Genomic DNA, 23,322 nt, shown 5'->3' with positions numbered 1-23,322 from the left:
GTACTAACAGGAAACTTCTGTCCTTATCCTATTTGAAAAGAACACCCTACTTATTTATCCATTCCTTTTCTCAACAGAAATACCTTTGATACTTCAAAAGTAGCAATCTATACTTGACTTATCCAAAACTAGTCAGAACTGCACATCACACAGTGCTACTTTTGCTTGTTTCAGGATTTTAACAAGGTTATTGGCCTCTGCCAACCTTAGATTACTCACTCTACCCACCTGACGTCCTAAAATATTAAGGCAGAGGATAGTTCAACTGCACACATCTATACTAGTTAACCTTCAGCCTTAGGTTTCCTGAATTACCAGCCTTTTCTTTATTTCTATTACACAAACCATGTACTTTGACTCTTCCATTCTTTTCGGCTTCCAAGAATTTTAATGTCGCTTCAGAAAAAGAACAAATACTCTATTACCAATATAAGTTCTGACCAAATCCTACCCCGTCTTCAAATTCTAACACCAGGGCCAAGAACAGCAGCTATTGTGTACCAGGCCAAATTCTAAGTAATTTAGAACTGAACCCCTTTAACCCTCATAGCAACATGAGGCAGACATTACTATTATCCCCACTTTACATGAGGATAACAGACACAGCTGGACCCAAAGTCCCTAAGCTAGTAAGCTGCAAAGCCAGGTTTCAAGCTTAAAAAAATCTAGTTCCAGAGTCTCAGCTCCTAAACGTAGCAAAATGCAAATGTCTTAAAAACCAATCAGCAAATTACCTTTCAGAAACTTACCTCTTGGGGTTGTATCTCTGGCTGTGCAAGTTCCATAAGCGACTCTGGAAAGATAATACCCCCTTGAGTATTAAATAAATACTAAATAAGCCACATATTTTTAGGCTGATTACAACTTTAATTCATTCTAGTAACAGATTTCCCAAGAGTTACAGAAAAAGGATAATACAATGAAATATATTCATGGCAGGAGTAATCCCCACTATTACTTATGGGTCAAAAGCATGTAGTCTAAAGCTAGCTGAAGCTAGCAGCTCCTCGCATGTGCCACTTTTCTAAATTCAAGTTCCAATTAAAAACTGATTTTTGGTTGAAAATAAGACTATTTCGTCTTACGCACAAATACAGCTTCTTTCAAGTTGAAACTATAGCTCCAGGCCTGAGGTAAAAATTAGTCATCTCAGCTTGAAACGGAGGCCTAAAAGGCCTCTTACAGGCCCTTAAATGACTCCTAAAAGCCAGTGTAAGGATGGAAGGTGGTAAGGGAATAGACACACTAAAGTATTAGGTTTATTGTTAGTTCTTTTCTTTTTTTTTAGACTTAGTATTAGTTCTTAACATGAGAAAGTAAACATAAGAACTTGAATCATGCTAATAAAGGCCACTAGAACCCCACCCTGGACTACCTGCATAGAAATGCTATTTTATAAACAAACTGAGTCCCAAAAAACAAGAGCAAAAGCCCATTTACTCAAAGTATTTCTCCCCCTGGAAAAAGTGGAATTCTGAAGTTTACTTCCTTTATGGACTTTGGCACATTTTTTCTGAATATGTTAACACTCAATTACTTATATTCTCATTCTACCACCATTTTTAAATTCTACTATGAATATTTTTAAAAACAATTTTAAATGGAATTATCTTACCAACAACTTAACCAAGAGATCCATTCAAATTCCATAAAGGTCTCATTTGAACAGTGTATTCCCTCATAACAAAGGATAACCTTATGTTTCTGTTAAGATTCATTCTGTAAATCATGGCAATAAAGCCTTTAGACATATGCTAAACCTAAGCTTACCCTGCTGTAAGATTTCCATGCATGTAGAAATTAACAAAATATAAGGCAATCCTTTAACAAAGATTTGACTCATTTTGTGTATTAAAAATGCAACCACTACAAAGAATTTCTGAGATCACAACAAACCTGACTCTTTGACAGATTCAGTTTTCAATAATTGTTTTTTCTTCTCTGATTTTATTAGCATTTCTTCCTCCAATGATACTTCTTTCTCCTTAGCATTTTTTGGGACTGGGATACTCTCAAAATAGCCTGAGTTCAGCAATTTAGACAGCAGATCTTTCATGTGTTTGTCTAAGAAAGAGTGATTAAGACTTAGTTATCACATAACCTAATAGTTCATGGAAATTATTTGGAACAGATATTCTAATATAATTTTATCCTAGTTACAGTATCTCATTATAATATCCTACATTGGGGCGATTCAAAGAACTGGTCAGTACCATGAAGGGTAATTAGCAGTCCATCTTTGTTGCATGCTGAATCAATATAAATTTTAAAGATCAGAATCCCAAAATTTAGCAAGTCACTTAAGTTTCTCTGGGTCTCCATTTCTACCATTTGAAAAATCACCAAAACCAGAGATCAATGACTAATGTTACAAAAGCACACATCTGTTTCCGGAGCTGAGAAGAGAAGCCATTTCTCTTATCTGTCCCCAAAACATCACAACTAGCAACTACTTTACCTTCCAAGTTAATTATCCTTTTATAGACAAGTGAAAGTTCCTCAAGCATAACCAGTAGAAAACTCCCTTGGACAATCTCTAAAGGATTTTAAATGACAAAATCCCACGATACAGATTTTACTCTTGAATTATACTGTGACTCCTCACGTATCACCATTCGATTAACAAGAAAAAACTTAAATGATGAAGTCACTGCACCATAAATAGATCTAAAATCTATTTCATTTTTACCATCCACTAAAAATATAATTCCCAAATTTGAGCGCCCATACCCATACTTGATTTGGGTCTATTATTACTTCCATAGCAGTACTATGACATAGATTTTTTTTAATCAATTTTGAAGTATTATACAAAGTTCAGTCATTTTAAGTATAGTTTTAACAGATACATAATCATATTACTTCCACCAGAACCACAATATAAAACATTTTCATCAAAAGTTCCCTTATGCCCCTTTTATATCAATCCCCTTCACTCCACTCCCTGGGAACCACTGACATATTCCTCTAGTTTTTTCTAGAATTCTATATAAATGGAATCAGAGTATGTACTCATTTTGTGGTCTGACTTCTTTCATTCAGCATAATTATTTTGAGATTCACATCCGTGTTGTTACATGTATCAATAGTTCATTCCTTTTTTATTACTGAGTAGATTCTACTAACTGGATATACCACATTTTCTTTATTATCAATTGATGTCCATCTAGGCTGTGTTCAGTCTGGAGCTATCATTAATAAAACTGGTATGAACATTCATGTATAAGTACTTATGTGAACCTATATTTACAATTCTCTTGGGTATCAGAAGTGTAATTACTTGGTCATATAGTTAAGTGTACACTTAATTTTATAAGAAATGCTAAACTAAAAAAGAGCTAAACTATGCTCCACAAAATTATTTGCATTATTTTGCATTCTAAACAAGAAAAATTTCTATGATTTAAACTTGAAAGGACTTAGAAATTGAGATAGTTCTACTACATACTTAGGTATTTTTAAAAAGGAAGCAGTGACTAACAAAAAAGTTTACTAGCTTCTAGTGTTTTCATTATTCTAACCTAGCACACCAAACTATGTACTTCATGTCCATGTGTACTTGGTCATTTGGTCAAAGTCTATTTAGGAAGCCAAAAGGACTCTCTCCAGATCATTTCCAGAAGGATAGACTACAATGCTTCAATAAACTATGTAGCCATACCATTCATACTTTCATAGGCATATCTCGTAGGTAAGCCTTACTATTAACAATGTGTGGATTTAAGATTCTGAAATAGAATAGGTACTGCCATGCAGAGAACTGAACCCCAAAATGGCCAAGCCAGTACCAGTCTTTAGTTCTTGTTCCCAAATTACAGTGACTTTGCTGCTTCAAAACTCTTCCTAGATTCCATTTTAGTGAGTACAATTACACATTAGCTGCTTTTAAGAGACCTAAACAGAGATCATTCTCCCGATATAGTATCACTAGACATGTTAAGTTCTTATGGACTGACAGTTTCAGTCATTAATATCCTATTAAACTTCTAAACATAAAGAGTAGTATTTACTGCATTAAGTCCAGAATAGAGGAAACTCACATGTTGTTCCTACCACTGCTTTCTCACTGCCTTCCAAAAGGTCCCAAAAGTACAAGGATGACTGCTCCATCTGGTCTTCAACACTGACAAGGAAAAGCAGAACAAAGGAGCTTTAGAGGCACATACATTCATATGTATGCATACACATACACACACACACACACACACACACACACACACGGAGCAACACAATTTATACAATATAACTCATCAACATTCCAGACAATGTTAAATTTTATCTTTTTACTCTCTTGAAAAGTTGAAATTTTATAAAAGATGACTCACTGTCCATTTAGGGATTTCAAATAAGCATTTTCCATTAAAACTAAAATATTTTACCAGACAAAACTATTAAGGAATAGACCAAAATGCAGCGTCTTTCATTATCAAGTATACAGTCCTAGATGAAAGAATAGTGGAATGATAATATTAAGAACTGCATTTGACTTTGAAGAGTTTATTTTTTCATTTTTCACTTACACATTTTAAAGTAAGCTAAACTAGGGCCTGGGTGGCTTAGTGGTTGAGCGTCTGCCTTTGGCTCAGGTCATGGTCCTGGGGTCCTGGGGACCCGTATCAGGATCCCCACAGGGAGCCTGCTTCGCTCTCTGCCTAGGTCTCTACCTCTGTCTCTCATGAATCAATAAATAAATCTTTAAAAAATAAGAAATAAAATTCCTAAATCCATTAAAGTGAAATTAGAGAAGGAAGCAACCAAACAAATAATGATGATGGACTAGGCTGTCAGAATGGAAATTTTTAAATATATATACCTATGATATATATATGCATATATAATTAAGATTATGTTTTTTCCTGATACAGGACTGATTTCCAGCAACAACTAAAATCTGACTCTGCTTTAGCATGGCCAACAGATACAACACTGGAAGTACTATATTTAACAAAGTACAGAGATCTGTTCATTAGCTGATTTCCTCCATTAAATCAAAAACAGCAAATGGTTAACTACAGAGGGAAAAATTGGGTAGCCCCCATTTGCTGATTTTGTCTCTTAAATTATCTGATGTGTTTCTCAATATTTATTCATAGCATAAGACCACCAATAATTCTCACTTTGAATGTTTCATGATACTGGCCAAGTTATATTTTATTAACGCCACTTAAGTATAGCAGTAGTAAGAAGGTAAAGACTCTCAGGTAATACAACAGCCTGAGATAATTACAAATAAAGAAACTAAGTATAGTATATAATTAGTTTTATGGTTAGTAATCATAGAGAAGCAAAACTTGATAAGACATCATTTTAAAAATCAATGTTACAATTTTAAAAAAGCATGTTAATGAGATCATTCAAATTGATTTTCCTTCTAGACAACCTATCAATCTTGTCACAGTCTGGTCTGGCCATTTCTCATGGTGAATCAAATGAATGTTTTTTCAATTCCTCTGTGTGTGTCTATATATAATACACACTATAATACCTACACGTGTATGTATACATACATAAACCTTATAAATATATAAAACTAAAAAGCTATGCTAAAATGTTATATGTTCTCTTTTAGGGAAGTATTTTCATTAGCTTACCTTAGACTTTCATTTCTTTCAGGGCAGGTCAGTTTTGAAAATTTAATGAGGTAGTCAAGTTCTTTTAAAGGCAAATACACTGCACCATTCAGGCCCCCTTTGAAATCCTTCTGTACATGTTCCTGTGTCAAGTTCTGTAATACATACTGAACTTGAAGTATAGTACGAAGTTTTTTCTTCTCGGCCTCAAGTTTTAGCATATGTTCCCTTCTCTGGGCCTTCTTCTGCGCTTTAAGTAGCTGTTAAAACAAATGCTAATTAAAGTTGACAAATCTCTACCACCATATTAGCAACTCATAGTCCACAAAAGCCTAATCTCAAAGAGTTGAGATTAGGTGATAAATCTCATACATACATCTCACTGGGAAATGGAGAGGCTCATTTAACCCTTTTCTTTTCCGGTTGTAGAAAGGGGTTATAGAAAGGACGGAGTAATAAATAAACTGCTTCATCTCAAGATAACCAGAGCTGAGAAGTCCAAGTATCTGACTCTCAACTCCAATCTATACTCAGTACATCTTGTTATCACCATAAGAAATGAAGTACCTCACTGATGCACATATTAACCCCAAAATTTAACTTTTTATGTGTATGTATGTATGTAACCCCACAATTTCCCTATTTATGTATATCAACCCTTTTTTAGGCCAAGGATTTCAAGAAAATGCTTCAGTTTAGTTTTGCAGTTTTGGGTTTTTGTGGGGTTTTAATTTCTTGTTCTAGGAGAAGAATATTTCATCTAAAACAGTCAATTTTGGGGATCCCTGGGTGGCTCAGCGGTTTAGTGCCTGCCTTCAGTCCAGGGCATGAACCTGGAGTCCCGGGATCAAGTCCCACATCAGGCTCCCTGCATGGAGCCTGCTTCTCCCTCTGCTTGTGTCTCTGCCTCTCTCTGTGTCTCTCATGAATACATAAATAAAAATCTTTAAAAAGAATAAAAACATAAAAATCAAAAATAAAACAGTCAATTTTCAGGCAGCCCGAGTGGCTGAGCAGTTTGGCACTGCCTTCACCCCATGGGGCATCCTGGGTGGCTCAGCTGTTTTCTCAGGGCCTGATCCTGGAGAAGCAGGATTGAGTCCCACATCGGGCTCCCTGCATGGAGTACAGCCTGCTTCTCCCTCTGCCTGTGTCTCAGCCTCTCTGTGTGTCTCTCAGGAATAAAATATTTCTTTAAAAAATAAAAAAATAAATGAAACAATTTTCAACCAACCAAAGAGGAGCTAAAGCATAAAGAAATAAAAACCAAAGAACAATAAAATGTCTAACAAACACAGTGCTAAAAAACATCCAACAAAGAGTTTTAAGTAAAAGAGATATTTTCATAACAGTTCAACCAATCTGGTTGAAAAACAGAGCTGTATTTTTCAATATTTAGCTAACCAAACATAAGGATGTGAACAGAACAAATTTTCCCTCAAACGTGTATGTAGGGATCCCTGGGTGGCGCAGCGGTTTGGCGCCTGCCTTTGGCCCAGGGCGCGATCCTGGAGACCCAGGATCGAATCCCACATCGGGCTCCCGGTGCATGGAGCCTGCTTCTCCCTCGGCCTGTGTCTCTGCCTCTCTCTCTCTCTCTCTCTGTGACTATCATAAATAAATAAAAATAAAAAAATAAAAAAAAATAAAAAAAAAACAAAAACGTGTATGTAGATTGAGCAGCCGGGAGTCTACTCTAAAGCTCAGAACCACAATCCCTTCAAGTCTGACATAACACATGGGTCCCAGATGTTGCTTCCCATTTATAAAATACCAATCAATAAAAAGTACCACCTATTTCCATTAAGAAACCTAAAAGGTCTTTTCTCCCCAGAGTTGTTTTTCTAACTGTAACATATCCATCACACTGGATGTTTTCCAAGGCATGACGAGTAAGAGAACAAAAATCTAAAAAATCTTTCCTATATGCAGGTTAAAGTACTTTATACTATCATACTTAAGACTCCTCAAAACCTATGTTCATAAATCCTAATAGAGTAAGATAGGAGGGAACCTCAGGAAAAGACTCATGACATTAATTCCTTTCTAGGGGATATGGAAGTCACTTGATAAATTTAACTTGTTCTATCAGGGGCAAGAGACAATAGGTGAAGGTAAAATTTTGAGAATGAGAAATGAACTGGTTGAGTTATGGGGGGTAGGATATATTTTAGGATGGCAAAGGCTCAGAAAAGCTTTTCCAAGACCTCAATATGGACTTTCACCAATAACATTTACCAAAACTCAGTTCCTACTTGAGAGGAAGAAAGAGAATAGAGGTGAGAATTCTAGCTCTCCATGAGACTTTCTTGGATAGTTTCATGATGGCACAGGAAAAGGCAACTGACACTGAGCACATCTAAGTTTATCTCATGATCACTTCAGATCTCTTTAGCCATTCCCAAGGCTGGAGTGGATATTCTTTTGGGCTCAGGATACCTTGAACTTCCTCTACCAAAGTACCTGCTGCATTAAATGGCTACCTTTTTATTATTTGCATCCTCTCGGTTTCAGCTTTGTGAGGACAGTGACTATGTCTGTTGTTTACCAATATATATCACTAGTGCCCAGCACAGAGCCTGCCAGATGACAGGACCTCAAATATTAGTTGACTTGAATCAAGTATTAAGTAAAGTACATTCTCTCCTACACAATATTCGGAAAATTACTGATGATAGCCTTCTCTTTATGTATGTAAAAATGAAGCTATATGCATCTATTTCCTAGACTGCTGTAATAATCAAGTAAATTTACTTATGTACCTGGCACATGGAACGTGTTCACAAAATTTAAATCTAAAAAGAATTAAAAAGTACTTTGAGGGATCCCTGGGTGGCGCAGCGGTTTGGCGCCTGCCTTTGGCCCAGGGCGTGATCCTGGAGACCCGGGATCGAATCCCACATCGGGCTCCCGGTGCATGGAGCCTGCTTCTCCCTCTGCCTCTCTCTCTCTCTCACTATCATAAATAAATAAAAATTTAAAAAAAAAAAAAAAGTACTTTGAAAAAAATAAATACCTGAATGAAAAACTAAAATTATCAAATTAACTGAGTAAAAAGGTTAATAGAAAATTTTAAGTATTATAGAAGTAGACTTCCAAACATCTAACCAGAGGGAAGAAATGAAATATTTTTATAGTAAAGTGGGTCAAAACTAAATAAATCAGAGGTATTACAAGAATTAAGATGGCAGATGTCTTCAGCCTAGAAATGATTTGTTGGTTTTGATGCCAAGAGCAGAAGAGAATTTTAGTTCATTATACACAAAGAAAATACCCAAAAAATGGAAGACACCATCTTATGAAGCATTCTGACCACCCCACTAGAAATGGATTTACAAAAAAATTTCCTTAATTGTTACAACATGATCTATACAGGGCCTTCTAATAATTCTAAGGCAGCAAAGAATACTTCATTAGAATCCTTAAAGTTTCATATTACTGACTAAATCTGTCAGATATAAAAGTATGCACTGCCAACAGAGAACCTAACAAACTGTGAAACTAGGCTTAACTACATTTAATATGAATCAAAAATCTTCCTGGTAATAACTATCATAGTATCAAGAAACAGTTTATCAATTCTGTTTATTTATATATTAAATAATGCTAAGCTCACAAGCCTCTATTATATAAAAGAAACCTCTATTCTAAGACTTCTTTCATAGTGGTGCCTGGGTGGCTCAGTTGGTTACCCATCCAACTATTGATTTCAGCTCAGGTCATGATCTCAAGGTTGTGCCATAGAGCCCCATGCCAGGCTCCATGCTTTGCCTGCTTAAGATTCTCCCTCTCCCTCCGCCCCTCTCGTACTCTCTCCCTCTCTAAAAAAATAAACAGAACTCCTGTAAAAATATAAAATCTGGTGGGCCTACATGGTTCAGTTGGTTAAGTGTCTGCCATCGGCTCAAGTCATGACCCCGGTCCCAGGATCGAACCCCATGTCAGGCTCCCTGCTCAGAGAAGGTGTGCTTCTCCCTCCCCCTCTGCTCCTCCCCACTTGTATACTCTCTCTGGTTCACTCTCTCTCCAATAAATAAAATCTTTGGGATGCCTGGATGGCTTAGTGGTTGAACATCTGCCTTCGGCTCGGGGCCTAATCCCAGGATCCGGGATCGAGTCCCACATCAGGCTCCTTGTGGGGAGCCTGCTTCTCCCTCTGTCTTTGCCTCTGTGTCTCTCATGAATAAATAAAATCTTAAAAATAAATCAAATCTTTTTTAAAAAATAATAAAAATTTGTTTATAAATGTAACCATCAAAAGTTTTGGTTCCCTTCTCAATGATTGCTCTAACTTCACATTGAATACACATTAGAGAACTAATAATTTAGTCATGGGGACTCATTCATATACCATTTGTCTGGAGACTAGAAATCTGAAAACACTAGTTCTTCAATAGCCACTGTCAACCCCAATAAACTAACAGGAATTAGATGGTTAGTAACTGAATGTCACTAATGTCACTAATGACATTAATATTTTCTTCAAGATCAGTAGTTAAAATGGTTTCAGAAAAAGCAAAGAAAATATACTTACATCTTGGCTCAGTCCAGAAAAGGTTTTCTGAAGTTCCTTGGCAAATTCTAAGTTATGTAGTACTTCTTCATATTTCTCTACCGCTTCCTACCAAATAGGATAAGAAAACATCAATTCTCTTAACTTCTCTAAGTACGAATGTCAAAATACGTGTTCCTATAAAAACAGTAGATACTTCCTAAAACCTTATGAACTAGCCATTTATCATACATACTCAAAAAGTTATATGAAATTAAATTTAAAATTTCAATTTGTAGGGGATCTCTGGGTGGCTCAGAGGTTTAGCACCTGCCTTCCACCCAAGGCGTGATCCTGCAGTCCGGGGTTCGAGTCCCATATCGGGCTCCCTGTGTGGAGCCTGCTTCTCCCTCTGTGTCTCTGCCTTCTCTGTGTCTCTCATAATTTTTTTTAATTTTTTAATTAAAATTCAGTGCTCGCTTCGGCAGCACATATACTAAAATTTTTAATTAAAATTCAATTTTTAGGGGCACCTGGGTGGCTTAGTCAAACATCAGACTCTTGATTTCAGCTCAGGTCATGATCTCGGGGTTGTGAAACTGAGCCCCTGCATCAGACTCCATGCTCAGCAGGGAGCCTGCTTGAGATTCTCTTTTACCCCCCATCAAAAAAATTTTAAAACTTAAATAATTAAATTTTTCTACTAGAAATCTGAGCCACAATGATAGATCTGAGTCCCTATCTATAAAGTGTAAAATCAGAGAGACCAGGTTTTAAGTGCAAAAGACCAATAGGATTCCTCTGTCAATATTCATTCACTACTCAAATACAGTACACAAGAAGCACAATGAGGATCACACAGATGAATAAGCAACTTCAAGAAATCTACGGCACCTAGGTGGCTCAGTCAAGTGTCCAACTCTTGGTTTTGGCTCAAGTCATGATCTCATGGGTCTGGGGTGGAGCCTCACACTGGGCTCCGCTCTCAGCAGGGAGTTTACTTATAAAGATTCTCTCCCTCTGCCCCTCCCCACACTCGCATGTGCACTCTCTCAAATCAAGTAAGTAAATCTTTTAAGAAAAATTTATTATGGTAGGAAAGATTTGTGAACAATTGCCTTTATCAGTCAAAATTAAATATTGTAATAGAAACAGTAAATTTAAAGGAGTTAGGATTTTGTAGATTAACAACCAAAAAAGATTCCACTGATGAATAAAGTTGGTAATTAGAGAAAGCATAGACTTTTTTTTTTTTATTTTTTATTTATTTATGATAGTTACACAGAGAGAGAGAGAGAGAGAGGCAGAGACATAGGCAGAGGGAGAAGCAGGCTCCATGCACCGGGAGCCCGACATGGGATTTGATCCCGGGTCTCCAGGACCGCGCCCTGGGCCAAAGGCAGGCGCTAAACCACTGCGCCACCCAGGGATCCCAGCATAGACTTTTTAATGGTATTTTAACAAATCTATATGGGAGAACAAGAATACGAAACAAAATAAGGTAGGAAACTTGTCTAAACACATAAAGAGGGACACCTGGGGGCAGCCCAGGTAGCTCAGTGGTTTAGCACTGCCTTCAGCCCAGGGTGTGATCCTGGAGACATGGGAGCCTGCTCCTCCCTCTGCCTGGATCTCTGCCTCGCTGTGTCCCTCACGAATAAAATCTTAAAAAAAAAAATCCCCATCTGAAAAACAGTCTGATAATATTAAGTCTTTACAAAGCAATAGAAAAAAGAACCCCTATGATACTATTATTAGCATAAATTAGTAAAATGACTATGGAAGAGTATGGTTTTTTTGCCTATGAAGTTAACTATGGACATACCCTGCTGCCCATGATAGGTATGTATATACTCTGAAAAAAATCTTGGACTTCTGTCTCAACACATATTAAGATTGCTCAAAGTAGAAAATCTACCTACAAACCACTACTGAGTAAAGAAAAACAAAATATAACTACTTTCATTAATATAAAAATCCTTAGTATAATGAATGAAAAAAAGCAAACTGCAGAACATAGTACAATAACATTTAGTATAAGGTACAAAAAAGCAACCCTAACAGATTTAAGAGCAACAAAGTACTAAAATAAAGCAAAGAAATGGCAGTGGGGAGGAGTTCAGAGTCTGGTCACAGGAAAAATACTCAGAAAGAGCTTCTGTGGTGCTGATAACGTGCTATTGGAGTTGAGTGGAATCTGATGTTCACTTTATTTTTTTTAAAGATTTATTTATTGGGATCCTGGGTGGCGCAGCGGTTTAGCGCCTGCCTTTGGCCCGGGGCGCGATCCTGGAGACCCGGGATCTAATCCCACGTCGGGCTCCCTGCATGGAGCCTGCTTCTCCCTCTGCCTGTGTCTCTGCCTCTCTCTCTCTCTCTGTGACTATCATGAATAAATAAAATCTTAAAAAAAAAATTTAAAAAAAAAATTAAAAAAAAAAAATAAAGATTTATTTATTTATTCACGAGAGATACAGAGAGAGGCAGAGACAAGCAGAGGGAGAAGCAGGCTCTTCACAGGAGCCCCACGTGGGACTCGATCCTGAATCCCGAGATCAGGACCTGAGCTGAAGGCAGACACTCAACCGCTGAGCCACCCAGGTATCCCTGATGCTCACTTTATTATGTAGTATAACCCACATGTAACATTTTGGGGGGAACCATATGTTTCATTTTAAAAAATATAAAGAGGCTTTCTAACTACAGAACCAAGAATGCACAGACAACATAATCCCTAAGTTTCTAGACGTCAGAGGTATATAAAACCAGAAAGGAATACCCCCCATATTTACTCCCAGGTTGTATTAACATGGATTCAAGAAAACCAGCATCAGATGGGAACTACCTCAACTTCCCATCATCCCATCATCTAGTGTGGATCCATCCTTTCTTCCTCCCCTTCTTTGTTTACTGGGACAGATATCCTACTGTGCTCTGGACCCTTTTCAATTATGCCTTAAGAAATCTTGCCCTATGATTCTCATTTTAAAAACTTGAGTTTGGGTAGCCCGGGTGGCTCAGAGGTTTAGCGCCACCTTTGGCCCAGGGCCTGGTCCAGGAGACCCGGGATGGAGTCCCACATTGGGCTCCCTGCATGGAGCCTGCTTCTCCCTCTGCCTGTGTCTCTGCGCCTTTCTCGCTCTCCTTGTGTGTATCTCTCAGGAATAAATAAAATCTTTAAAAAAATAAAATAAAATCTTGAGTTGCTCCCTCTCTTGATGCTTAAACCAGCATTTAACAAGTAGGGCACCTGGGTGGCTCAGTTGATTAAGCATCCGCCCTTTCAGCTCTAGTCATGATCCCAGAATACTGGGAGTCAGCCCTGCAATGGACTCACTGCTCAGCAGGAAGTTGCTCTCTCCCTCTGCCCCTCAGGCTCCTCTTGCTCATGCTACACTCTCAAATAAATAAAAACCTTTAAATTAAAAAAAAAAAGTTCAAGTCTCTCCCAGCCTAAATAAGAAAAAAAGTGCCTTTTTAGCAACCACCTCCTTCAAATTCAATGGAAATTGAAAAATTTCCCATCAATGGTGGAAAAATTCAATTTCCACCATTCCACCATAACTGATGTCAGCAATGTCAACACCACCCTTTAAACCCATAGATCTTCTATAGCTCTCATTTGGGTTTACTTCTCAGAATACTTCAAATTAAAGGCATCCTGATTCCACAAAAAAATCTTTGTTTAAAATAGCACTAAACTGGTATCCCTGGGTGGCTCAGCAGTTTAGCTCCTTTATTCTAAGATTTATTTATTTATTCACGAAAGTCATAGAGAGGCAGAGACATAGGAAGAGGGAGGAGCAGGCTCTATACAGAGAGCCAGATGCAGGACTGATCCCAGTCCTGGGATCACGGGATCACGCCCTAAGCCAAATGCAGACTCTCATGCTGAGCCACCCAGGCATCCCTATTCTTAGCCTTTATTATTCAAACATTAAATGCCAAAGTTCCTCAGAACTCTGTCCTAAGCTTTCTATATTCTCACCCAAGATAGTCTCATCTTTTCTCAGGGTTTCAATAAGCAGCCATACAGATAAGATCTCCATACACCAGACCTGTATCTTAAATACTTACTATATACCACTCCTTAACGTTTCACAGGAAGATTAAAATCAATGGTCCAAAATTGAGCTCTTTATCCTACCCTGCCATAACCTTTTTCTTCCTAAGTGTTTCCAAGCCAATAATAAATGGTTTTGCCATCCATCCATCCAACTGTTCCAGCCAGAAACCTGGAAACTATTCTTGGCTCTTCCTTATACTCCTACATCCTGTCACCAAGCTATGTTAATTCCACCTCTCAAATCCAGCTACTTTACTCAAACCCCTCTGCTACTAAACTACTAGTCTGACCCAGACTATATAGCCAACCCTTAGTCTCCTTACCTCCACACTTACCATCTCCAAACCATTACTCACCCTGCAAAACGATTTTATTAGAAACCTATAGCTATGCACTGCTTAAAACCTATCTGTATTTCTGATAACCTTAAGAAGCACAAAGTCTTCAAAGGCAAACAAAAATGTGTATGTAGCTTTACCCCCTCCAACTACATTACTCCATTCACACTGGCTTTCTTTCTAGTTTCCTAGAAAGGCTCTTTGTAAAAACATTTACCTACTCAGGCTCACATGCTAGCATTTGCTTAGCCTGCTTCTTCCTCCTTTCCCCTTTTAATTTGCTAAGTCCTATTCATTTTTTAGGTCTTGACTAAAGCACTTCTTTCTCAAGAAAGCTGTCCTCAATTCTCCAAACTAGGTTAGAATCCTCATTACAATCCATTTTCACTCTGTACTTCACCCTAACATCCATTACATTTATATTTAGTTATTTCCTACCTCTCTTTTCCATCACACTATAACCATGAAGGCAAGGATTACATTTGCTCCTTAGGTTATAACCCTCTCATTAAGCACAGAGCCTCCCAGTGTAAATACTTAATTTATAATTGCTGAATTAACAAAAGGCAGTTTAGAACATGATTTTAGCCTCAAATATGCTACAGATTATAAATAGAACTTTAAAACATTTGAATATTATTATATACCGGGATTTGTTTCGAAAACAGAACACTAGCAGGAGTAGGCCTAGTGAACTGAAAAGGAAAGTCTCAAGTCAAGAATATTAATTAGGAAGCCTATGTAACATTTGAGTGGTATGCCTTGACTAGGCCAATTGCTGTGGGACTACAAAGTGGAAAAGATTCCGTATTATTTAATGAGTTTTGCATTATGTATTAAATATAACATAGGGTCGAGACACCTGGGGGGCTCAGTGGTTGAGCACCTGCCTTAGGCCCAGGGCATGATCCTGGAGTCCCAGGATCGAGTCCCACATTGGGCATGGAGCCTGCTTCTCTCCCTCTCCCTCTCCCTCTGCCTGTGTCTCTGCCTCTCTGTCATGAATAAAATCTTAAAAGTAAACTGAGAAAAATAGAACCACACAAAATTAGAAAGTAACACAGAAACAGACTTTTACCAAAAATTACTTTGTCCCAATCTCTGCAAATAAATTTTTTTAAAGATTTTTATTTATTCATGAGACAGAGACCTACGTTCAATTATAACAAATGGGCAGGGAGCCTATTTCTCCCTCTGCCTCTCCCCCTGCTCTCTGCTCTTACTCTCTCAAATAAATAAAATCTTAAAAAAAAACCCTGGACAGATACCTAATAATCTACTAGCAATCATTACCGTAATTCCCCCTTGTCTACAAAGGATGTGTTCCAAGACCCCACAGTAGATGCCTGGAAACCAGACAGTACTTAACCATATATATATACTGTTCTTCCCTTCCCTATCCACACATGCCTTTGATGAAGCTTAATTTATAAATCAGGCACAGTAAAGACTGACAATAACAAAAGAGAACAATTATAACACTACACAGTAACAGAAGTTTTATGAATGTGGTCTCTCAAAATATCTCACTGTACTGCAGTCCCCCTTCTTGTCATGATGGGAGATGATAAAATGCCTACATGATGAGATGAAGTGAGGTGAAGGACATAGGCACTGTGATGTAATGTTAGGCTACTATTGATCGTCTGAACACACAACAGGAGGAGGATCTTCTGCTTCCAGACCATGGCTGACCACAGGTAACTAAAACCAGGGAAAGCAAAACCACAGATAAAAGACTACTGTACTTCATAAGAACTGAACAGAGGAAGGATAAGATGAAAAGAAAAACTGTCTTTTAAAATATTTCCTGGGGGATCCCTGGGTGGCTCAGCGGTTTGGCGCCCGTCTTTGGCCCGGGGCGCAATCCTGGAGTCCCGGGATGGAGTCCCTCGTCGGGCTCCCGGCATGGAGCCTGTATCTCTCTGCCTGTGTCTCTGCCTCTATCATGAATAAATAAATAAAATCTTTAAAAATAATAAAATAAAATATTTCCTAATTTCTGAGGCACCAGGCGGCTCAGTCAAGCATCTGCCTTCAGCTCAGGTCATGACCTCAGGGTCCTGGATTGAGCTCGGCATAGGGCTCGTACTCAGTGGTGTCTGCTTCTCCCTCTGCTTCTGCCCTCCCCCAGGCTCATGCTCTCTCAAATTAACAATTTTTTTAAAAAATAAAATATGAAAAATAAATAAATAAATAAATAAAAATAAAATAAAATAAAATATGGGATCCCTGGGTGGCTCAGCGGTTTGGCGCCCTTGGCCCGGGGCGTGATCCTGGAGTTCCAGGATCAAGTCCCCCATCAGGATCCGGGCATGGAGCCTGCTTCTTCCTCTGCTCTGCCTCTCTTATGAATAGATTAAAATCTTAAAAAAAAAGAGAGAGAATTAAAGCAAGGCAACAAGCTAAGGAATGTGATTGAAGGAATGGAGGTATCATGTGGCCAGGACAAGTCTTACTAAGATAACCTTCAAATAAAAAGCTGAAGGAGGTTGAAAATTGAGCCACTTAGACACCTGGGGAAAAAGTATCCCAGGCAGAAGAACAGCACATGCAAAAGCCCTGAAGCTCAAGTGTGCTTCAGATATTTAAGGAACAGCAAGAAAGCCAGTGTAGCCAGAATGAAGGTAGCAAAGGATGCAAGTGCAGAAAATACAATAAAGATGCAAAAGGAAATAGGGAGCATCTTTTGCAGGACTTTGTAGGCCATAGTTAAGAACATTTTGCCACCATGATAGGAAGCAACAGAGCTGAACAGAGGATAATGTCCAACTGACTTGCATCTGAACAGGATTACTGAGGCTATCATATTGAGAACAGGCTTGAAGAGCAGAAATATAAAAACCTGAGGAAGCTATTACAGGAATGTAGATGAAAGATGAGGCGGCAGAAGCGGAATGAGAAATGGCCAATTTCCGGATTTACCTTGAAGGTAGAAGTGACCTTGCTAATGGGCTAGATGTGTGGTATCAGAAGATGAGAAATTCTCCACAGGTTTTGGCCAACTCCACCCTAGTTCCTTAAGCCATTAACTGACATCGCTAAGATTAGAGGAACAGGTTTTGGGGGGCAGGGTGAAGTCAGGAGATGCCAGCCAAATAGGCAAATGAACATAGGAATCTAGAATTTCAAAGACATATCTACTGGCAATACAAATTTGGCAGCTGTCAGCATTTAACTTGAGAATTCAAAGTTAATACTATAAAAGCAACATGTAGTATGAAAACAGTAATGAAATACTGAGATTAGTTTGCAAGGCTGTAACTCTAAAATACAGCACGTCCTTGACATTTCTCAGAGCTACCATGAAAACCACCAACTTCCCTATTCCTATACTCCCTATTTCCCAAAAATCAAATACTATAACAGAACACTTCCTTCAAGGATATTTACACAAAGAGAATTATCACTTCAGAAGTTATAGAACATACCATGACTACTTGAAAACAAAGCTATATTGAAATGCTGGATGTCCAGTTAAGTCCTCTCACCAGCTATGTGAGCACATCATTCTCAGAGCTCACACAATTCAAATCTGTGCCTCAGCAAAATTATAATTTACTACATCACAAAAATTCTAGGTCAGTGAAGAGCAGTCAATATGGCAAGGGAAAAGACCTTGAATGCCACTATCTCAGATACACAACCAAAAACCTTAGCTGAAAAAAACAGATCCAGACTCTGTAAAGCAACTTAATTTTGTCCCTTCTTACCCAGAGATGTGATCAAGAAAACATTAAGCGTTTTCTTCATTTCCATATTGCAAACTCTTTCACCACATTAGATAAAACTTGCAGTTACCAGGTATACCATAGACAAGTTAAATATTTTTACAAGTTGCAAATACTAAAAAAAAGTTATATATAAAAGTTATATACTCTGTTACAGGAAGGTTTAAAAAAAAAAAAAAGGCAAAAGGCCAGATATCAGATAAACATGCCTCCTGAGAGGTGACATGGCAATCCAGGGTAGAAAAGTAGGCAGAACACAAAAGGAATTAAGGGGAAGCAAAAAAAAAAGGGGGGGGGGGGGGCAAAAGGAGAAAACCTAAGCAAGCAAGCTAGAATGAATATCCTTTTACATTTTGGAGGAGAAAGATGACTGGTTTAGAATAAATCAGTGAACAGTGGGGGGGAAAAAGCTAGCCTTCCCTCTACTTCTTCAGCCCACCCTAGCAAAAGTTTCATTTAAATCCATTTGTTGGATCCCTGGGTGGCTCAGGGGTTTAGCGCTGCCTTCAGCCCAGGGTGTGATCCTGAAAGACCTGGGACCATCCCACATGAGTCCCACAGTCCCTGCATGGAGCCTGCTTTGCCCTCTGCGTGTGTCTCTGCACCTGTGTGTCTCTTGTGAATAAAACCTTTTAAAAATAAATTCATATGTTGACTCTTAGTGATGTCTACACTTTCACTCTCACCAACCACACCCCCAACCTATTCCATCTGCTAGTGCAAAAGATCTCATAGGTAAAGAAGACAAAGCCTTTTGAAAAATCCAGTGGATTTTCACTGTTCTTTATTGGCCTTATATCTTTGGTCTCACCAAACCCATCTAGTTTTATTAAGGAAAAAAAAAAACACCAAGTGTGATCAAAGGATCATAAGCCACTTACCAACTGGTCTGGATTAAGTTGCTCTCCATTTTTCAGGCGATCCTTGTAGTCTTCCAGTTTGAGCTACAAAAGAGAAACTTGTATCTACTATAGTCTGATATAAAATTCTGAAGAAATAACATACTAGACTGCTTCTTATGAAAACAAAGTTCTTGAAGTAAACTATCAATCTAAGAATACGAGTCTACTGCAAGGCAAGCAGCAACTATAGGTATAGTCCAGTCAGAGAAAAAAATGTTACACACAAACATTAGTCTGGAATTAGAAAAATTAAATAATAAAACTTTTTATCTTCCTGGCCTCTATAATCATACTATTTAACACATAGGGACTTAGCTAGTTAATCATATGCCCCTAATCCAGTGGTGCTCAATCAAGGACAATTCTTGACCCCCAGGGATCTATGGGAATGTGTGGAGATATTTTTGGTTGTCACTAATTGGAGGGTGGTAGGGAGGTAAAGAATGCTACAGGAATCTTGTGGCTAGAAGCCAGGGATGCTGCGTATCATCGCACAATCCACAGGATCGCCCCTCCCCCAAACCAAGAATTATCTGGCACAAAATGTAAAACAGTGTTTAGACTGACAAAACCTGCTCCAACTTCATGCCTAAACTATTAGTTACCTGTTGAATTAGGTGGCATTTGTCCAATAGCAAGCTTCATAATGGAAGTACAGAAATGTAAAAGATATTTTTCTCTATCATTATGAAAGCTTTAATTCAAAGCTTTTCATATTAAATTTGGTATTTCAGTAAATACAGAACAAATTGCATGTATTGCCCCTGTAAGAATGACATGCCCCACTATGGTATTCTATAAGCAACATTTAGGCTCCTCCCATATTGCCTTTATAGCTTTAAAGTGCTTTCTCAAAAGCTTGAAACAAAAGCATTGGTACTGACCAGATAAGTATTCAAAATTAAAGAAGTACTATAGTTAAGCTGGAGAGCACAAATATACGAATATATGTAGTTCCTCCACCTGGGAGGAAGACATTGAGTCTCCATCAACAGATCCTGCTCTGAATAGATCTTTTGACTAGTTTCCCATGTGGCAGGGAATTTGTGCTGACCCAGGCACACTCACCTTATCACACTTGTGATCAAGTACATGCATTCAAAAGACAACTGGTGAGAGCTAGAGCTACAGAGAAGCTACTAGTAACTGGTCTTTCTTCACTATCTTCCTGGTGGGGAGAAAGGGAGGAAAAGAAACAGAGTCAACTAGACTCTGAAAAATCTTACACTCCTCCGTTAAAAGCTAACTTTCCTAAGGTTTAACTAGGTCGTAGAATAAAAATATGTTAAAGAGTTCCCGGGCCCAGATAGTCAATCACTCACTTTATTATCACAAGCAAAAAAGAATCATGACACAACAAAGCAACGTGCAGTCCTGTTTCACAGGCTACATGACTCAGGAAATGAGGAATGAGTTGGATCTTTACATCAGCATTTACTGTAAGGTTAGGCTGATAATGAGTCTCTTTATAAGGTTTTCTACAATGCTTTCACCCACCAATCGCAAACGATCACCTAGCAACACAAGAATTAGTGCTAAAATATTTTCTGGCTCTACCATCGTTGAGGCTTCCAATGACTGCAGCAGTTATACTGCAATATCAACTGCTGCAGAAAGTCACAAGGAAAACAAGCTAAAGAAAAAATCAGGCTATTACTCATCTATGAAAAGAAACAATTCTACACTCAAAGAATCTGATCTAAAGTTGCTAGCTCTTCAAGTATTTCAACAGCAGCAGGCATAATAATTTTACTATGAACAATATTTTTATTTAGACTGAAAAAGCAAACAGAAAACGTTTAATATACCCAATATTTAACCTGCTTGTAGGTTTTCAGCCAGCCAAATCCCAAGATTAATTTACATCTTTCAGGAAAGAATACCTATGAGCCTTGACAGCAAGTAAAAATGCCTGTTCCCTGACCCTTATTAAAGACGGCACATTGAGGGGATGGGGGGAGGGAAGGTTACCTTCTTTTTCTCGATGTTTCTAATTTTGTGTTTAAGGCATATGAGTCCATTATCAATATAGGTCTCATATGCTTGGGAAGGAGAGGCAGCAGAACTGAGAGTAGACTGCAAGGGGCTCATGGCCCGCTGGCTTTCCCCATGCTGACTGTGGTTCACTTGGGGCTTGGCTGACTTCATATTCCCCTCTCTTCCCTCCTCTGAATGGCCTGAAGGTGACTGGTAACCAAAAGGAGATGAAGAGAGTTGCACCATTGAAACAGATGAAGCTGAAGCAAGGGAAAAAAAAAAAAAAAAAAGTTAGGTGTACAAGAAAATTAAGACTACAAGCAAAGCTTTAAGTTCCCTGAGAAGTCTAGACCCACTCTCCCCGAATTCTCTTCCACAGGAGCGAGCTCAAAACCCAGTGATGCTTTAGGTACTATGCTTCCATCTCACTACTTTTAAGGCGATTAAGTGCCAAGCCCTAGCGCCTTTACGCAGGCAAAAATCTACAAGACGGGGGACGTTTCCAGAAATTCAACTTTCCACGGAGGGAGAACTGCTAAATCAAGCAAGGGCATCAGAGCTCCCCTCCTTCGTCTGGGCCATCCACATTCTGAATAATTTCCATGGTCAAACGATGACACACACACACACACAAAATAAAATAAAATAAAATAAACAGGCTCTCCCCATTAGGACCGTTCGGCAGCCTTTCAACCCTCTTCCCATTATCCCTCCCCGCCAGCCCCAAACCCAGTTACAAACAACGCCATTTACACGAAAACCCCCACCCCGAACACACAACTCACACAATTCTCGTGGAGCCTCACTCGCTAACCAAGGAGCAAGCTTCTAGAACAAGACCCCTAAACTTCCCCTTTAAACAGCTCCGGGGCCTGCAGGGCAAGTCCGTCGCTACCTGGACGTTTGCAGCGAGGTACCTGCGAGGCCCCGCGTGGCCTTTCTGCTCCGGTTTAGACTAAGCCGCAAGCCCTGAGGCCGCACCCGCGTGAAGGTTCCCGCTTACGCCGCCGGCGGGCCAGGGGTCCCCGCGCCCCCCCGCCCGCCGCAGCCTCTTGCGGGGCACCCCCGAGGCCAAGGGCGGGAGGGCCCCGCGCACGCCGGCGCGCATCCTCGTCCCCGCAGGGTCCCCTCGCCCCGGGGCGCGCGCAGCGACCCCCGCCCTCCCCACGGCAGTTCCCGGAGCCGCTTCTGCAGGGGCGTCCGGGGAGGCCGCCCGGGCCACCTGCCCCCTCCGGCCCCGCCCCGCCCCGGGGATACCGAGCCGCCCCTGCACCTCCTGCCCGCGGCGGCCGCCTCGCCTCGCCTCGCCCTGCCCACCGCGCCGCGCCGCCCCGCGCCCCAGGCCGCCGCAGCCCGGCTTCACCTCCGCAGGCCGCTGCCGCCGCCGCAGCCCGGGCCCGCCTCCGAAAGCCGGCGGGAGCCAGGAGAGCTGCGGAGGTGGACCGGCGCCACCCCGCACTCGCGTCTCCTCCCCCGCCTCCTCCCGCTCCCTCCCTGTCCTCGCGGGCGGCGTCTGCGGCGCCGGGCGCTCCGCCGACTCAGCCGCTCTCGCCCAGGCCCGCCCTTTCCGCCGCGCGCGGGGCTTATATAGGCGCGCCCCGCCCCCGCCCGCCCGCCCGCCCGCACGCGCAGCCTCGGGCCGCCCGGCCCCGCCCCCTTCCGGTGCCCCCGGGCCCGCCGCCGCCGCCGCCGCCGCCGTCTCGCCGCGGGTCCCGGCCCCCGAGGTCGTGCGGTCCCGGCCCGGCTGCGGCGCGGAGTCGGTCGCCAGGGGGCGCGTCCTCCCCGCGCTCGCGCAGACGGCGGGGCTCCAGGTGGGCCCTGCGCGTCGCCGGCAGCCCCAGCGGCCCCGCCCGACCTTGCTGATTGCGCGCGGGGACTAGTGCAGGCGCGACCTTGAGCAGGTGATCTCCATCGTCGGAAAAGGGCAGCGCGCCCTTGATGGGGTGCCGGCGAGCCGAGCGGGAGCCTCCGGGGCTTTAGGCGCTCGCTCCTTCTTGGAACGTCCTCCCGGATTCCATCCTTCCCGGCAGGATGGGGGGGAGAGCACTGTTTCTTCAGAAAGGACTCCGCCTGTGGGAGCAGGATGCCCCCAGTCACCATTGCCATAAAAATAAAAATAAAAATAAAAAAACAGAGTGAGTGACTCCGCGCAACCCTCAGTGTAAGATTTATGTCTGTTAAGGCTGTGTCATTTGCTGCTTCGAAGCAGGTGGATCTGTTTGCGGTCAGAGAAAAGACAACAATCT

At 40.6% G+C, this 23,322-nt stretch overlaps 1 protein-coding gene across 8 annotated transcripts in view; it reads right to left on the bottom strand.

The window, feature by feature from the left end:
- Window positions 1-22,614, bottom strand: part of CAPRIN2 (caprin family member 2) — a 43,630-nt gene extending 21,016 nt beyond the window's left edge. For 6 of the 8 annotated variants that reach the window (XM_077870564.1, XM_077870565.1, XM_077870567.1 and 3 more), the window contains exons 1-7: window positions 21,071-21,336; window positions 19,079-19,141; window positions 10,105-10,191; window positions 5,592-5,830; window positions 4,041-4,123; window positions 1,897-2,064; window positions 750-793 (exon numbers count right to left, since the gene is read on the bottom strand). In XM_077870564.1, the coding sequence (XP_077726690.1) occupies window positions 750-793; window positions 1,897-2,064; window positions 4,041-4,123; window positions 5,592-5,830; window positions 10,105-10,191; window positions 19,079-19,141; window positions 21,071-21,322 (936 nt within the window). In that variant the 5' untranslated portion in view covers window positions 21,323-21,336. Of the gene's footprint in view, window positions 1-749; window positions 794-1,896; window positions 2,065-4,040; window positions 4,124-5,591; window positions 5,831-10,104; window positions 10,192-19,078; window positions 19,142-21,070; window positions 21,337-22,439 lie in introns of those variants that run through there. The other 2 variants (XM_077870569.1, XM_077870571.1) reach the window with 2 other exon arrangements.
- Window positions 22,615-23,322: the final 708 nt, after the last annotated feature.

The sequence above is a fragment of the Canis aureus genome, chromosome 25 (assembly GCF_053574225.1).
Source record: "Canis aureus isolate CA01 chromosome 25, VMU_Caureus_v.1.0, whole genome shotgun sequence".
In the NCBI taxonomy this organism is placed as follows: Eukaryota; Metazoa; Chordata; class Mammalia; order Carnivora; family Canidae; genus Canis; species Canis aureus.
Note: the sequence above shows the minus strand (reverse complement) of the source record. Positions and strands in the feature narration are given on the sequence as shown.